General features: G+C 47.9%; 1 protein-coding gene across 1 annotated transcript in view; it reads left to right on the plus strand.

Moving 5' to 3' along the window:
- The window catches only part of tweek (transmembrane protein KIAA1109 homolog tweek), a 106,330-nt gene that overhangs the window by 60,517 nt on the left and 27,203 nt on the right, over positions 1–18,610 (plus strand). The window contains exons 35-40 of the mRNA XM_084601172.1: positions 1,095–1,307; positions 6,720–6,956; positions 13,616–13,915; positions 14,763–14,840; positions 14,908–15,004; positions 15,083–15,156. Coding sequence (XP_084457298.1) covers positions 1,095–1,307; positions 6,720–6,956; positions 13,616–13,915; positions 14,763–14,840; positions 14,908–15,004; positions 15,083–15,156 — 999 coding nt within the window. The remainder of the gene's footprint in view (positions 1–1,094; positions 1,308–6,719; positions 6,957–13,615; positions 13,916–14,762; positions 14,841–14,907; positions 15,005–15,082; positions 15,157–18,610) is intronic.

The raw sequence follows: 18,610 nt of genomic DNA on the forward strand, positions 1-18,610 counted from the left end.
CTGATGTGCTGTATCACAGAGCGCTGCCTGGATCTGTGTTGCAAGTGGCATGAAACGGAGCAACGAATTACGCAGAGCTAATGCACTGGAACAAGGTTTAACAAACCACGTCATGTGTGGGTGCTCGCGGAACCTTCAAAAGCAGATCGTGGAACTCTGTTTCAGAACCTTTGCACGAGACTAAAGTCAAGTGTCAGTCTTGTCTATTGTCCTTCTTTGTCCATGGGCATTTGCAATTGCAGAGATTTCAACTTGCACAGGAGTGCAGTTCCCTGAACACTTATTTCCTATTTCTTTACAGCGAGTTTTCGCTGTATGTTCCTTGCGACCACCTCATACAAGCAAGATGCAAGGGAATGGGAAGAGAGGAGCAGTATGTTTAATTTCAATTCTGGCAAAGTAGGCTTAGCACCAGGCTTGTGTAGCTGGCTTTTGCATTAATTGTGGCCTTCAAGCTTTTGATGTGGGCTTACACAAATAGCAGCATGTGTGCAGTGCACAATTTGTTTTGTCAGCCCTGAAAGGCTCTGAACAAACTGTTTCGAAGCATGCAATGCTTAAAAGTGGTAATGTTCTACACATTCCAAAGCATTCCACAAACAAGCACCTGTACTATCTTTGTCTGTGTGCTTGTCATTTTCAGTGTTGTCGAGCTTTTCCTTTATTGGGAAACCCAAGATTGGTTTGGAACAGAGGCCATGTAATTTGCACCATGAAAGGTGCCTATATAGGCCTTGAACTGGCAACCTGCTTAGAACCACGATGCTTTAGACTGCTTATTCACTTGCAAGAGCACTGCCACTGTTATAATAAGACATTGCCAGTGACCTCATAGTGCACAGCCTGGCTAAGTTTCTTAGCATATCTCCAGACAGTGCTAAGGTATGCTCCGCTGCCCATGACTCAGCGCTTAGAAGTGGGCTGGCAACTCTTGCTTTCTTGGAGAGTAGTACATCCATGACAACTTGCCCACCAGCCATTCCAAGTAAGCCAGCTATACAATTCAGTGAAACATCACTGCATTTTTCAGTAGCTGTGTTGTCAGAGTGTGGTGACTTTCCTCCTGTCTTTTTTCTTTTTTCTGACCATGACAGGGAAGCCCCATGATGCCAGCAGTGAACCCGCGCCCTGCGCCCCCGGTTGTGCGGCTTGACCTGCTGCTGGAGGGACTGACAACCGGGGCAGCGCTGCTGCCCTCTCTGCGTGCCCACTACCACATGGGGCCCCTAACCGGCACCGGTTGCACGGGAGCCCAGGCTCGCTTCACTGTCCACCTACCCCAGCATTCACTCAGTTTCAACACCAAGGTATTCAAAGCATGGGGAGAAGGTTTTGAATGGCCTGGTAGGAAATTAAAAAGAGAGAGAAAAGAGAAATTTATTCTTAAAACATTCTCGTCAGTTAGCTGAAACCTGCATGCATTGCTGTATTATTGCGGTAATTTTTGGCCAGTTGGATGCATGCGGTGCAGCAAACATTCCAGCCATTTTATTCAGTTTATATACAGTCAAACCCGTATATATCGCTCTCGACTATATCATATCATTACTTATATCAAACTGCCGGAATATTCGAACATACAGTGAGACCTGTATATATCGGAACTGGTCGAATATTTTAGGGAATCCCATAAGGTGGAGTAGATTAGTAATAAAGGAGATATATCGGACCTGGGTATATCGAGTTATTGCCTGTGTCGAACTGCCTGAATATTTCCTTGGAAATCCCATGCAGAAGTATAGCAGTGTCATTCGCGTTTATCGAAATCTCGTTCAGCAGACATTCGATATATCAAACTGTACGCTGTCCCTCTGCAAGGGTCGCTTCAGCCAACAGCTCTCCGGCAATCCCTTTTCGCGCATGGAGCTTGGGCACATCCTTGGGCACCTGCTGGCAGCACTAACGCTCTAAACCATGCAACGAAGTAAACGTTTAGTCTGCTTGAATGTGACATTCGGTTTGGTGGGCTTATTTTAACACGGCACTGCCATTGTGTCAAAAGGCCAGCATTCTTCAGTGCACTAGTATCGTGTGATGAGGTGAACCTAGCTCAATGAAGGCTTCTGGCAGCTTTCTTGTTTGCTCCTGTGCTGCTGAAGGCGAGGCAGAAATCAACTGTACCCATTTATAATTGAGCTATTGTGTTTATAGTGTACAAGTAATAGAATTAGAACTGTTATGACTAGCGATGGCTTTTCCCAAAGCACTATCTGCAGCAGCTTTGATGCGGGTCCCAGCTCCAACAGCACTTGTACTGTGTGGTGCAAGACACGAGCAGCGCAGACTCCGATGATTCTGGCTGGCCCGACAGAATGGCACTTGAGGGCGCATCTAGAGTGCCCCCTTCACGGCGCATAGGGAAAGGTGCTGCTTGGCGCTCGAGCCGGCGCACTCACAGCGCACAATGGGCTGCTGTTATGTCAACAGGCAGCTTGTCACTGCATGAAGCGCATCCCTAGCATGGACGCATCATATCCACGCTTCTGGGTTACAGAGAAGCTCATCTGTTAGCACATTTTATAATATAAAGTTATCGATATACTGAACTATTTTGGGATCCCCTTCTAGTTTGATATATTCAGGTTCAACCGTAGTGAACTACAAGCTGCTGTTGCAGAATTCCATGCTGTAACTTAAGAGCTGTTGATCTGCCATTCAAGAGTTTGTTATAGTAAGTGGCGAGCGGTATTTAGAGGTATCGAGAGCAGTTATGACTGCAGTCTTGCAGTTTGCACTTCACAACATTGAAATACACTTCAACTTTTGTGAGGTTGCTTGAAATGCAGTTGAATAAAATTAGGCATATATGCTTGCTAGAATTGCATGCAGGACAATATGCTAGCAGGTTTTTAAGGGGGGAGGCGGCTCTTTAGGACGAAAAAATTGCGAAAAAATCGATTTTTCAGAAATAAAATTTTCGAAATCTGCAACTGTTTTACTACCAGTCTGTGAATTTTCTAACCTCTGGAGTCAATATTTACACTGTAAAATGAGTAGAAAAACATATATCCGCGCTCGCTTTGAGGAAATTTTCGCGCAAGGACAGTTCTTTTTCCGCGGCACGCTATCGTCGTCTACTGAAGCGATCGGCGCCATCTTGGTCTCATTTGAAAGAGCTGCTTTTCGTTTTCAATTTCGCGCCATTGCTGTTATTTTGCGCGTATTGGATGAGGGAGAAAATGCCGGCAAAGACCAGCCGAAACACGCGACGCTATTCGCTAGGCAGTGCACGTGACTGAAGCCCGCTATCCTATTGGTTGACGCGCCCCGCGTCGTCTGCTGGGAGCGTCAGCGACGCACAAGCGGTAGCCATCTTGCCAAAGTGCGTTCAGGCCGTTTCACATGGTGCGACGCGCACGAAAAATTTCGGCCCAGTCGCAGTGTCGTTGCGGCGCAAATCGCAACTGCCCTTTCATATGCTTGCGGAACCAGCGATTTCTGTCGATGCGGCACGAGCGGCGGCACCATCATATTTTACGAACAATACAGGTAGAACACGCGTAAGATTAAATGTAGTATTTAATTTATATTTTTTATCAAAATATAAAACACTTTATGCAAAATATACATTTTTAACTTTTTCGTTTTGTACGCAACTACGTACAACAGTCACATCAGGCTGAATTCCATAGGCTGGCGGCTGTCCCGTTCGCAACGATCGCTGCGACGGGAGCGGCGTGCGACCAACATGTTGGAAGTCTGCCGCAGCCGCTCTGCGACGGAAGTGGCGGGCCCTTCTGTCGCTGTGCGGCTGAAATCGCACTCTGCTGCGGCGAGAATCGCATCATGTGAAACGGCCTTTCGTCGGAGTGGAGCGGCCTGCAACGATGTCGACGTCGGCGCCGAAATTCCGTGTTTCTCACAAGTACGGGAAGAAGCGAAAAAAATCGCTGATTAGCAACATGAAGAGAGCCGTGGACACCCCGAGAGCTGTGGAAACCTCGACCGCCCTGGATATGCCTCCGCCAGCGGATCGGGAAGTGCCGACCCGGATAGGCCTAACGGCGGCGCCGACTGCGGAAACCTCTTCGGACAGCGGTCGCGTTCGTCGCGATACTCCGATGCTAGAAACTTGTGACATAAAAGAAAGAGACAGGAAAGCCCAAGAGAAGATTCAACAGATGGCAGCGGCTGCAGCAACGGAGCGCAAGACTGAGATCATCGACAGAATTGACGCCACGATCGCCCCTCTTAGCGACACAACCTTCACGATTGTAAGCTTGAAGTTAGTGAACGAAATGCTGGCGTCTGTGAAGTGCAAAGTGTGCGACGGCGACGTAAACATCGACAAATCCGAAAGGGAATACGGCCTTGCCGCCAAACTGAATCTGGTGTGCACGAACTGTGGAGACATTTCATCGCGATGGAGCTCGCCGCGCGTGAAGACCGACCAGACAGTGAGTCCGTTCGTGGTTAACATTCTCGCCGCGCGTGCGATGCAGTCGACCGGAAATCAACGTGCGGCGCTGAATGATATATTTTCGACAATGAATATATCGCACCGCGGTCTGCACGCAAGAACTTGGCAAAAGTACGTCAAGACGAAGTTGACGCCAGCAGTGGATCGCGCAGCCCATAAGTTGACTTCCGACTGTGCGCGAGCAGTTCAGGAAGTTTACGCAGAGCTAAATATTGGGCATCCACGCAACATCGCGGTCTCATTCGACGGTTCCTGGATGACACGTGGACACTCCTCGCACGTTGGCATCGGAACTGTCATTGAACTGTTCACGGGACTTGTTCTCGACTTCGTTGTGCTGAGCAACTTCTGCGCCGCGTGTGAACGGGGCCCGAAAGAAGACGACCCCACATACCCAGTCTGGAAGCAGAGCCATATCTGCCAAAAAAATACGAGCAAAAAGGCTGGTGAAATGGAGGTTGAGGCTGCCCTGATCCTATTCCAGCGGTCACTACAGCAGCATAACCTCCGTTATACCACAATGCTCTCGGACGGGGACAGCCGCACATTCCCTGCTTTGAAAGAAGCGGAAGTGTACGGTTACATTGAAATTCAGAAAGAAGATTGCGTAAATCACGTGCAAAAACGCATGGGCACTGCGCTGCGCAATCTGGTCACCAAGCAGAAGGGCCCTGCTGGAGAATCATTTGGTGGAAGAGGCAAACTCACCCAAGATTTGATCACCAGAATGAGCTCCTATTATTCATGGGCGCTCAAATCACACATAGGTGATGTGGAGGCCACTCACAAAGCTGTGATGGCTACCTACCATCATGTGACATCGAACGACTCTACTTACAACCACAGCCTATGTCCAACAGGGCCTGGTTCTTGGTGCCGGCAAAATGCGGCAGAGGCTAGAGGTGAAGCTATGCCACATCACCGATACAATTTGCCATCCTATGTCTGCAGTGCCTTACTGCCTATATACGAAAGGCTTTCAGACAGGAGGCTGCTGGAACGCTGCCAACGAGGCAAGACCCAAAACAACAATGAGAGCTTGCATGCAATGATATGGGCACTTGCCCGAAAGGAACGGCATGCTTCTCTCTTTACCGTTCAGGCTGCTGTGGCTGAAGCTGTAATGAAATTCAATGCTGGTAGTGAAAGGACTGCTGCTCGTATACTGCAAGAGCTCAGCCTAACGCCTAGCCCCCAGACAAGCAAGCGGATGCACGAGAAAGATGATCAACGGAAAACTGCATCTATACAGAAGCGCAAGTCGACGGAAACTCTGCAGCGCACACTGAGAAAGCGCCATTTCAATGACTGTAGTCAGACTGACTATATCCCAGGGGGGTATTAAGCACCCGGCAATACCAATATGTGAATAAATTTGATGCATTTTTCCATAAACAGCGCTTTCTTTGTTTTTGTTGTTTTTCTCAAAATGAAAATTTTGGACACTCAGCAGATCCCAAACTAGCATATCTCGACATCTATGGCAGATAGAACCATAATTCTTTTTTTAGCACGTAGCTAGTTGTGTAGGCTATGCAATGTTGGAAGCATAATTTTTAATTATGTTTCAGAATTTTTTTTAAATGCTCTAGTTCTTGATTGCATGTTAGGCACGATTTGTACCTTGAGTTTCAGTGTCTTTTAAAATCACTTGTAATGATAAAAGGAAAAAACTGCTTCCAACATTGCATCCCTCTTTCTTTCTAGAATCTAACCATGTGCCATTTGTAACCCTTTATAAGGTCCTTTTTCCCCCATTGTTCATGGTAATTATAAGGAGCTAATTAAGTGTATCCTGAGAACTAGTTAACATATCTTAAAAGCAATCACATTTTTGAAATCGGCTCGAAAAAATAGTAAAGGGTGTGCATTTTGATTAAGTTTGGTGCAGAAACAAAAAAAATTTCTCTAAGAGTAGCCTCCCCCCTTAAGGAGGTTTTGCATTTGGCCATGTTTAGGAAGTCAACTTGCGCAATCAAGAGTGCTAGTTTTTAATGATTCTTCACTCAGGGAGTTTATCCATACATGTCTAATGCTGACCTGAATGACGCACATTTATCCACTTTATTTGCCTTCTGTGCTAGCACACGCCATACATAGGTGGCCAACAAGTTTCCTGGGTGGTTCGCACCATAGAAGTTTCCTTTGCTGCAGTGTTCACGTGCTGCTGCAGCGTCGCATGTGACATTCGTGTTCATTTTGACTGATTTCTGAATTCAGTGCGTGCATTGAAGGAAGCAGATTGTCCGGCTCTACCTCATTTAGGATGCTTACCCCAGCTATTTGGTTGTGCTTGCAGGTTCCCCCAGCATGTGAAGCCAACCTGCCATCACGTGCCAGTGTGGAGCTGCCACCTGTGCAGGTGGCAGCCGAATACCTGCAGGACCCTGGTGGGCCTTCGCAGAGGGACGCTGATGGTGTGGTACTTCGTCGGGGCTCCTACCTCAGTGCATTGGCCGAGATCGGCACGTTTGAGCACAGCCTCACCACCGACTTGCTCAACCACCTGGTGCTCGTGCAAAAGGTCTTTATGAAGGTGGGCGTTCCCCGTTCTTTGTACTGGCACGTGACCACTCTCAGTAGATGTGAGCGACCACCTCTGACACCGACGACGCTGATGTTAGATTTTTCAGAAAATGAAGCTTTTAGCACTTGTGTTAAAGCATTTGGTTGGGTTCTGTGAAGTTTCGTTGCATGCTAAATAATCTCAGGTTCGCGTAAACTAATCCACAGCCCTCCACTACAGCACCCTTCATAGCACCTGTGTTGCTTCAGAATGTTCAACTGTACAATTTACAGGTTACAGTTTTGATAGGCTCACATCTAATTTTAACACTTCCAGCTGTCTGTTAATAAAGCATTCGGCCTAATGCCTTGTTGCGCTGATGTGAATATGCTGTGTTTGTCCCATATTGAACTGAAATCTTTGAACAGCTTAGTTAATGAGTGAAATGTAGGGTGTAGAAAGGCGGAGTCAATGTCACACCGTGGAACATCATGTATGGAAAGGAGAAAAGCAGAAGTCTGAAAACATGACTCGTGCAATAATGGTTTCTTGTAGTTTCTAGCTCAGGCTAGCTGGTGGATCTGTGTCACCTTGTTTCTCTCAGGCTATTCCTCAGGGCAGCGCTACAGTGGCTACTGCGAGCTGCTTGGCACTCATGGCTACAGACTGTCATTTTCTAGGAAGCTTTTAGGTTCTGTTATATATTTCGGACATGTAGGGAAAACGTTGTGGGCAGAGTTCGCTGACAACACTGGTCTCTTGGGTGCATTCAAAAGGACACTGCCTTAAAAATAATCTAGACAGTAACAAGGAACTATCTTACCTGGTAAGCCGCTGCAAGAAGTGTGAAACAATGAAAAAGAAGAAGAGAATTTGCACCGCCTTATGGCGAAGAACAGATATACTTTACAAGCATTGCGATCAGACAACGTGGGAAATAATGGAAGCCTTCCATATCAGTCAAGACTCAAAATGTATAAGTAAACCATCTGTCACTCTAAATGACAAAGAGATAGCTTTTATTGGTGACCTTTGAGTGTCGCACGTGTCTCTGCCTTTTGGTTTGGTTTTATTGACTTCAGTGTGACGTAGAATGTACTGTCTTTCCTTTAAAAGCGGCAAGTTTTGGCATTAAAAACTGAGTTGAGAGTTAGCGCTCGTCCCGTGGCTTTCTCGTTCTTGTCTACCGTTGTTCGCGCCATTTTACAATTATGAACGTCTACCAACTTGCCCAAATGATCATTCTGCCTGCCTTTGAGCTCAGCTTAGTCGATTTGGGTATCATATGCCTGAGGAAGTGCTTGACGTAGATGTGGTTGCTTGGTTACAATATACTCTGATATGGTGAAAGCCCGGCACCACAGTTCCAGGCAAGCAGGCTTCAAACATGATTTGAAAATCGGCATTCGATCTGAACAAGTCGGCTAGCCTGAACTGCGGTTTGATATTGTTGCAAACGCCAGCGGCCAGCGTTCGCCTGCCAACGGGTCAGCGGCGGCGAACCCGTTAGAGCCCAATGAGACTGATGGCTGGGGCAGAAAGAACTCGGTTTATTGTGTGGCTTGGGTTTTTATACCAAGCCAAAAAAAAAAAGAACGAAAGGAAAGCTGCAAGCAGAGGCTGCCGTGATGCTTGGTGATGACGAGCAGAGCGGAGGCGGGCACACGTGGCGCTGACGAATCATTTAGCAGTTCGAAGCATCCCCCTTTTCTTGGAATTCATATCTTACTACGGGCCTCCTGACACGTGTTGACCGCCGCAGCACCGGACCCTCGATGTCGCTGGCTGTGGGAGCCTCCGTTCTCTCCAGCTCCACGTCTGAGTGATCCGCAGGTACTCCAGGGCAAGCAGGGGGAGTTGAAGCAGCAATGGGTGCATCGGTGCTTCTTCTGCGGAGCTGGTCCATGTGACGGTGAACAACCCCGTTGTCTGTCTCCACTTTCACGACACGCGAGCCCGTGGTTTCCTTGACCTTGCCCGGCGTCCATTTCTCGCCGCTGCTATAGTTGCGGATGTATACCGGATCTCCTGGGGCAAAGCTCCAGCCGGCGTCTTCCCGTGACTGGGCCTGGTCGACTGTCTTGCACCTGGGCGGGAAGCACATATCTAGTCTCGTGCGCAATCTGTACCCGAGCAACATTTCGGATGGCGAGCGCCCTGAGGGTAGCGGCGTGCTTCTATAGCTGCACAATATTCTTGCCAGGGCCTTCATTATATCCCCTTCTGAGCACCTTTTAAGTCCATCTTTAATGGTTCGTACAGCGCGTTCAGCCAAACCATTGCTTTGTGGGTGATACGGCGGTGTTCGAATGTGTGTCACGCCGTTCCGCTCCATAAATTGGGCAAATTCCCAACCGATAAAAGGCGTCCCATTGTCAGAGACAACTGTGCGGGGTAGACCAAACTGACTGAAAATTGCCCGGAGGGCCTTGACTGTGGTGCAGGAAGTGGCGTTGGATAGGGGTATGGCCTCAATCCACTTGCTATGCGAGTCTACGATGACCAGGATCATCTTGTTTTGAATAGGTCTCGCAAAATCAATGTGCAGCCGCGACCATCTTTCCTGCATCTCTGGCCAGCTAACAGGTGCGTGGGTAGGCGGCATTGGAAGCGCTTGAACGCAGGTTTGACACCCAGCAGCCACCCGTTTAATATCTGTGTCGAGACTGGGCCACCAGAAAGTAGACCGCGCAACGGTCTTCATGGAAGAAGCCCCTTGGTGTGCTGCGTGTAATAACTTCAAAAATCTTCCTCTGGCTGCTACCGGAATCAGAACACGGTGGCCCCAGTAGAGCAGGTTCTGACTAACGGACAGCTCGTGTCGCCTTTTCGAGTATTCCGCCATCTCCCTCCCTTCCATAACCAAGTGCCTCGGCCAACCCTCCAAGACACACCTACAGACCTTCGAGAGCACTGCGTCTGCTTGCGTGAGCACTTGCAGCTCCTTTAGGGGCACGGCAGGCTGGTCCCAGGCGTCCAAGGTCAACACGTACTCTGCCTCGTCCTCCGAATCCTCGGGAACCTGCTGAGATGGTAGCGGTAGGCGGCTTAAGGCATCCGCGACGAACATGTTCTTACCAGGCTTGTACTGTAACTTATACTTGTATGCGCCAAGCAGAATGGCCCATCTCTTTATTCGAGCAGCTGCCATGAGGGACGTTTGCCTGTCATGCTTTAGGAGACCCAACAAGGGCTTATGGTCTGTAATGAGCGTGAACTCCCGCCCGAGTAGATAGTCTCGAAAACGCTGCACACCGAAAACTAAAGCCAGGGCCTCCCGCTCAATGTAAGAATAATTCCTTTCAGCGGCGTTTAACGAGCGCGAGCGAAATCCGATCGGACGATGTTCGCCATCTATGCGATGGGAAAGCGTGGCCCCAACACCATAGGGTGATGCATCGCATTCTAAAAATAGCCCTTGTTTCGGGTCGAAGTGCGTGAGCACCGGGGCCGTGGACAGCGCCTCCTTCGCTAAGGAAAATGCATCTTCTTCCTTAGAACTCCACACCCACTTAACACCCTTTTCGAGCAACCGGTACAGGGGGGCTAGCAACGTAGCCATGTCAGGCAAAAACTTGTTGTAGAACGTTACCATGCCCAGAAACGAGCGCAGCTCGCTCACATTTTGGGGGGAGGGCGCTGATTTGATGGCATCAACAGCTTTTTCAGTCGGATGCAGTCCGTCCGCATCAATACGGTGTCCGAGATAAGTGACAGACGTCTCGTGAAATCGACACTTGTCAGCACGCAGCTTGATGCGATGCTCACGAAAGCGCTGAAGAACCGCCCTGAGGTGATTGCTTTCGCCATCGTGGTTTTCCGCAATCAGAACGTCATCGAGGTATGCTTGTACCCCGGGCAAGCCTTGCAGAACAGTTTCGATACGCCTGTGGAATATGGCCGGTGCAGAAGCAATTCCAAAAGGCAAGCGATTGAAACAAAACAACCCTTTGTGGGTGTTGATTACGGCCAACTGGCGGGATTCTTCGTCTAGCTCAATCTGATTGTAGGCATCCCTCAAGTCCAATACGCTGAATCGCTGCCCTCCTCCCAACTGAGCAAAAATATCATCTATAACTGGCAGCGGGTACTGTTCCATTTCACACACTAAGTTCAGCGTAACCTTAAAATCTCCACATATGCGCACTCGCCCATCTTTTTTGAGAACTGGTACAATAGGTGTGGCCCATTCTGTGTGAGTGACCGGTGATATTATGCCAGCTGCCACAAGCCTGTCCAATTCCTCTGAAACTTTATCGCGTAGAGCGTAAGGTACTTTTCTTGCCTTGCAGAACTTCGGCTGTGCTTGTGGCTTGACCTGCAGGTGCACTGGTGGACCTGTCATGCTTCCCAGGGCCTCCGTGAATAAGTCTGCGTAGTCCTCCAGAACGGCAATCTGTACAGCAGGGGTCAAGCTGCGGTCCTGTGGCGAACGCAGAACATGTAGCACAGCTGCTTCTTTGGTTTCGAGTTTCTGCAGCAAATCCCGGCCACAAAGTAGGGGTCCTTCGCAATCTAAGACGATGAGGTTGCAATCGACAGCTGCAGTCTTATAGCGCACCCGCATAGGCAACACTCCGAGTACCGGCAGTCTCCCCAGATAGCAAGACAATTTAATCGTCGGTTTCTGCAACTCTGGCCATTGATTACTGTGTGCTTCGTAGGTTGTCCTAGGAATGACACACACTGGCGATCCGGTATCTACATCCATTAACAGCTTGATGCCATTCCAGCTGAAAGTTTTTCTAATTGGTGGCACCAACAGTTCGTTTGTAGTCACTGACCATAGCTGGGCTGCACTAGTTTCGCTATCGCTCTCTGTATGCGCTGTGACGTTCACCGAATGGTTTCTTTCCTTTCGGCACATTCGAGCCAAGTGGCCTTGTGTGCCACAACTGTAACAGCATCGGTGACGCATCGAGCAGGCGGCATTATCATGACCGCTGTTTCCACAACGCTCGCACTGCTTGTCACTCGCGTTCCGCTTCGCGCGCCAACGCCGCGGCATCTTTAATGCTAGCAAGTCAGAGGAGGCTTCTTCGTGGCTTATCTTCTGCGAATCAAGCTCTGCATGCTCGGATGCTATCGCAAGTGCTGTCGCTTCAGCTAAGGTAAGATCTTTTTTTGCTAGCAATTGTTTTTGCAAGTTCTTCGAACGGACGCCACATACGATGCGGTCTCTCAACATCCTGTCGAGCATTGTTGCAAAGTTGCAGTTCTGAGCAATTCGTCGTATTTCGCCAATAAAATCTTGTACTGACTCCCCTTCGTACTGTTGCCGGTGAAAGAACTTGAAGCTTTCGGAAATCTCGTTCGGCGTAGGGTCGTAGTACTTGCTTAACTCGTCTACTACTGACTGATAGCTCAAAGAGTTTGGCTTCTGTGGGGCGACTTGTCCGCAAAGAATATCAATGGTTCTTGACCCAAGCGCGGCGACTAGCAAGGCTCTTTTCTTGGCATCGTCAGTTACTTGGTTAGCTTCAAAATAGGCTTCAACTTTGACGAGGTACGATTGCCACTTATCTTTCACGTCGTCGAACTCAGGCAGGTGGTGGCCCATGGCTGCAGGAAGGTCCGAGGCCTGGATACTATCGACAGACCCTTGTGTTATGGGAATCCTCGTCGCCACTGTTGCAAACGCCAGCGGCCGGCGTTCGCCTGCCAACGGGTCAGCGGCGGCGAACCCGTTAGAGCCCAACGAGACTGATGGCTGGGGCAGAAAGAACTCGGTTTATTGTGTGGCTTGGGTTTTTATACCAAGCCAAAAAAAAAAGAAGAACGAAAGGAAAGCTGCAAGCAGAGGCTGCCGTGACGCTTGGTGATGACGAGCAGAGCGGAGGCGGGCACACGTGGCGCTGACGAATCATTTAGCAGTTCGCAGCAGATATGAAGCACTTGAGACCGTGATTGTGTTTTTTGTGTTGACTCTGGACCAGGCTGTACTTTGCAGGTATATGTAACAGCCAACACATCAAAGCCACCAAGCACGGAGGTTGCAACGACAATCCACAATCCACGTGGTCAGCCTGTTCTACTACCTGAGCTAGCGCAGTGGTCATCGTAGCTGGTATAAAGCTGCAACATCAAAGCCTAGGTTTAGATAGACCTGACTGTGCTTGGTGACCAGTACAACATAGAAACAAAGAACTTAACCTTTGCACATTGAAATGCTCTCTGACAGCGCAAAACCGAGATAAACGCAGCTTGAAACACCACCAAAAACCGGACATGTGCCTTGCTTCATCCGCCGATTTTGGCTGGTTTGCAATTGGCTAGCCTTGGCGCCGTGGTACCTTCCACCTTGTGGAAGAATGCAAACACTACCTCTGCATGCTTTCTTCTGGGGCGGCAGTTAATATCATTACCTGAAGATATTCTTGTGCCTTGTGCCCCAAATATGTCATATTAAAAACATTTAAATTTGCAGGCAAGTGCAATTATTCAATTTCTAATGGCACTTGCAGCAGATTTCCATTCTACGATCTATCTCAATGCTTGAGACGTCCTATGTTCATAGTGAGAGGAAGTGCGCATGCCTGAATTTTTTCTGTCCTTTCTTTTTTTTGTGAATGCATGCCCAGTTTAAATGTTGCAGCAGTTAGGTGGAGCCATAGTTGGTTCGCTTAGAACGCAGCCGCAGTTGTGCTCTAGTGTGAGCAATACTTGTTGCTGCATCGTAATCTTTGCAGGAGGTGAACGAGGTAGTCCAGAAGATGTCCGGCACACGGCCACTGCGCCTGTGGGAGGGGGCCCCTGGAGGCGGCACACTGGGCAGTGGAGGCCAGCTGCTGTTCTCGCTGCAGCTACGTCTGAAGGGCATTCGACTGACAGCCACCACACCCACAGCCAGTGCAGTGCGCCTGCAGACTGGCACCCTGGACCTGCAGCTGTCCAACCGAGTGCAGAACGCCTCGCGCGCAGTCACGGCCATGAAGCTCTTTGGCAAGGGCCAGGTGGACCTCAGCCTGGCCCTGGGCCAGCTTGTTAAGGTAGGCTGCTGAAACTGAGTCAATTGCACAAGAAGTTGCTGTGCTGAGACTACTAGTGGCTTGCGAGAGAGCAGAAGTCTTTATGTGGAGCAAAAGGAATAAGAATAGGCTTTTCTCATCTTTAATGCCTTGTTTTTTTTTTCTTACATTCAGAGAAATGACAGCTGCTATGCGCACCAGTAAAAACCTCTTTGATAAAGTTCTTTTCTTTTTTTTAAATGCGCAGAAAAACGATGTATCCAAGAAAATGTGCAGTTTGAAATGCTGGATTTTGAAAAATGCAACCGTTGAAAGAGGTGGCAGTGGCATTGTTGACAGTTTCACTTCATAAAAATTAGATTAGCATTTCCTGGCAGGAAGATATTGTTTTTACTGGTAAGATTGAGGCTTTTACCGCACTTATTTTTTGTGTATGAACCAGGAAATCATATGAACCAGCTACGTGTCAACAAATCAAGTAAAACCAGAACTATGCAGTGTGATTAATCACAGAAGCAGGTCCGCCCATTCTTCATCACACCCGCTGTACATATCAGAGTTGCATAGGCAATATTCTAGCATGCGATTCACATTTAAATGGAGCTGAGTTGACAATTGTTTGCCATGCCAATCATTTATATGTGCAGCCACTTTAGGAGCTGTTTGAATTCACCGGTATGAGACTTGTGGTGTACAAATAAGCGAGCACCTAATGCTATATACTTGCATAGGCATTGGCCTTGACCACAATGACAGTTTGGATTACTTAGATTTTCACATTGCCAGAGTTGAAATAACAAGCCATCACTACATACCCTTTGTTGGGTGTGAAAAGCAGTTCTAATTTTATTTATTTGTTTTCTTGCAGAACACATTATTCGAAGAAGCAGAATTTCAGCAGTTCGCTTTCTTTAAGACCCGAATATGCTTACGCAATGCACTTCAGGTATGCAGCCAGACATTCATGCTAATATATGCAGAGTAACGTCAGCAGCTTGCGTCTTCTTTTTCAGGATGAAATGATCTCCAGCCAGTACGATGACAAGGAAGCCGTCCTTATCACAATGAACCGACCGATGATCTACTTTCAGCCCATTGCACTTGACAAAGGTACTTGTGGGACTACAAGATTGGTTTCGTGGAAGTGGAAAACGACAGTCAACTTGGCTATTGTAACCTCTTTTGCAGCTGTCCTAGTTTGGCTCAATTACAAGAATGCTTACGAGTACTGGAATGAGCAGAGGGGCAGCTTGAACAAAGAGGTGAGTAAAGTGATTTCGGCAGGTTATGTTTCTCTTCTACAGCAGTATCTTGTTGACACGATTGTTGCGGGCATTGAAAAGAAAAACATATTTTCCGGAAATCGTATTATCCAAATCAGGCTCCAAATGGTCATGAATAAAAATACTGGCACAGAACTTCTATAAGAGTACTGTGAAATAATGTCACTTTGCTCTGGACTTATTGTTTCTCAGTGTCCAGAAGCAAACTGTTATGAAAATCCTGGAAACGGGTCAAGTCTCTGTTTCATTGCTTAGCTCTTCACCTGCGACGAAGCCACCAGGAATGTTTGAACCTAAAATGTTTGCACAGACCTGCATGAAACCAAGTAAAGCTGTCATATTGCTGCTGAATGCAGTAAACTCTCGTAAATTCAGTCTTCAAGGGACCAGAAAAGAATGTCCGAATTAACCAAACGCTCGAATGGTCCAGAAAAACTGCTGAAAACTATTTGCACCATGGTAATTTTATCTTATGACCACTTGAGGGGAAACTGAATTTAGAATTGCGTTTTTTGTCGCTTTCGTCAGGTGCTTCTTATTGCGCACACTATTGGGGAGGCCCTCTTCTCAAAAGGGAAGGTCGGTCCGATTTCACAAAAGGGCCCAGTCACGTCTTGAGGATGCTTTACTGCATAGTCAACGTGATCAAGGATTGCGGTGAAATGGATGAATTCGAAAATTTGCGATGTGCTTGGTAATTTTCGAACATTCGAAAGTTCCAAATATCAGTTTTTTTAAATTTTGAATAGCATTCGCACACCACTACTGACAGCAGATTACAGAGTCATTCTTGCGAATGTTTAAACAAACAATTGCAAGCATAGGAGCACGTGGCACTAGTGCTGAGCTACCAGCCCCCACCGCCCAGGAAGCACGTTTTGGCATGTTTCTCCGTGATTTGCACCCTTCAGCAGACAAACCCAATGGAGAAATGGTAATATCGGTGTGGGAGATATTTGAGAACACAGTGTCGATTTCAAGCCGTGAACCATATCTTCAGAAGAAATAGGCACATTTATACCAGACTTTGGGAACTGCTTTTGTTACTGCTTATTTCCAGAATCACTCACAAGAATCCGACATCGTCAGCTATAATCAATTCGGCTTTGGAAATGACTGCATGCTCGGTTCTTGTAACCCTTAAAAATGTTGGCCATTGAGTCAGCAGTAAGCTGCCTTCAGCAAGTTTGTTTTGCTATGTGACTGTTTGGTGGCCTCCCTCTCAACGATGCAACAGATGTAGTAGTTGAGAAGATTTAAATCTGTAGAACTAGGAGGCCACAAGTTGAGAGTGACATGGTTTAGGAATCTGTCGGCCTGGTCGATGCGGGTGTTGTGTGCGGGGAACTGAATCTAAGGTCTCTAAACAGTCTCTGACCCGGGTTTTACAGTGATGTCAAGCACCTTCATGTACGCTGCTGCAATAACGGGGAGTCCTTTGTCATCTACAAAAAGGGTAGTGGCACGATGTCACCGTCATTGCTAACAATGGCAGACACAGTAACAGTCAGCGGAAATTTTGTGCTCATCATTGTAGGCACCTTATCACTGCTTGCGCAAAACCATCTGCTCTTACTCCTGTTAACTCTTTTGTTGTGGTCAGAGTTTTTTTTATTTGAAAAAAGAAAAATTAACCAGCCTGAAAAATTCTCAGGCTGGCTCAGCTTGCTTAGGAAGTGCTTGGACAAAGCAGAAAATTTTGCGAGGTTAACTAGACATTAGTTATCCTGTCCTCATGACGAATGAATGTACTGTCTTTGTCAAAAGTGTAGAGCCCAGGGCGTCTGCTTCTGAGCCATGTAGTGGCGCTGATTTAGCATTAGTGGAGGTCCTTCCCAGTGGAGAGGGTAGGAGAAAAAAATCTTCTTACCATCAGGAAATTCAGAACATTGGAATTAGACCTCCTGGGCCCTACACTCTTGACAAAGACTGTACCTCAAGTCCTCATGCACTGTGAGCCTGACGGGAGGAAGTTGGAAAACTTTGAATAATGAAAATTAAGTCAGACACTCCCAGGCAGGCCCCTTAGTCCAGAAGACCCTGGTCGCTCCCTCTAGCTTGGCCCGGTCTACCAGTCTTGGCTGATCAGTGGGTTGCGTGGCCAGAAGAGCCGCCTCCTAGAAGGAGGGGGTGGAGTTTTTGATGGGAGGAACGCGGACGGGATGTGGGCATTCCCATAGGTAATGGTAGAGAGTGCGTATGGCGGCATTGCAAGTGGTGCGGTACAGTGGGAAGACCGTGGGGTGAAAGATGTGGGCAAATTGAGGAGATGGGAACGAATGTGTCTGGAGTTGGCGCCAGTACGTGCTTTTGATGTGATTGAGCATGTGATCTGGTGGCGGACACATGACGCAGCAACGATGATAGTGGTGGACAATCGAAGTGTAGTCGAGAGATTCGATGAGGGTACGTACTGAAGGTTTCGGGAGGCCATCCGCTGGCATCCGGAAGCTGAGTTCTCGGGCAAACGCATGAGTGCGCTCATTTCCAAGGATGTCCTCGTGCCCAGGTGCCCATGTCATGGTGATGGAATCGGGAGGGGTAGGTAGAGTAGATAGTATTCCAGCGGATGAGTGTGGGAGGGTCTCTTGCAAGAGATATCGGTATGCTGTTTCATTGTGTGCTGAGCCTGCAACAGACTGATGTGTGCGATGTTGTACATTGGATGGAGGTCGAGTGAATTTTGAGTGGTGAATGTCTGTGAACACTGTGCAGATGTGAGGATGGTCTGGATTATGTGAAGCATCCATGTAGATGATGTCCTGACGTTCAGAGTGTTGCTTAGAAAGATATGAGGCCCGGGCTGCGCGACAACCTTTGTGGTATTCGGGATCAATATTTTATGGGAGGTTTTTGAGTTTTAGGAGACTTCGTAGATACGGGGGGATGGCTGTTTGAGTGTGAGGTGAGGGATTAGGGGTATTGTAGCCTATTTAGCGCAGAAGATGAATGCCTGTAGGTGTTGTGCAGAGTCTACATTGTTGGCAGGAGGCATTGTTGTGTATGCCTAATTGAAGAAGCCGAATCGTACTCGTATGATGAGGTAAAGGAGAGCAGCTTTAACGGCTGAGTGGTGTAGGACATTAAGTTTGGTGAGTTGCGTTTTAGTGAGGTGGTGGTAGGGGAGGTGGTAGGCTTGTTGGCTAACGATGAATTCGTCTACGAGTCTTAAAGTGTCTTTTTCTTTGAGGTCGTGATTGCGGCTTGAAATGCGGCGATGAGATGTGTGATCTGGTTGATCTGGCTCTGCAGGAGGTGTATGGCGGCTCTAGTGTCCTTTTTAATGTGGAGACCCAGCAGTCGGAGTTATCGTACTTTGGGAATCTGAGCGTTGTCGAGGAGTACGATGGTGGTTTGGGCGCACGGGGAGGTTTGATGACTAGGAACTCAGATTTCTGCAGTGCACATGCAAGACCTACAGCCTGTGTGTACG

Source organism: Amblyomma maculatum, chromosome 4 (assembly GCF_055883805.1).
Source record: "Amblyomma maculatum isolate TAMU_Amacu chromosome 4, ASM5588380v1, whole genome shotgun sequence".
NCBI classification, from domain to species: Eukaryota; Metazoa; Arthropoda; class Arachnida; order Ixodida; family Ixodidae; genus Amblyomma; species Amblyomma maculatum.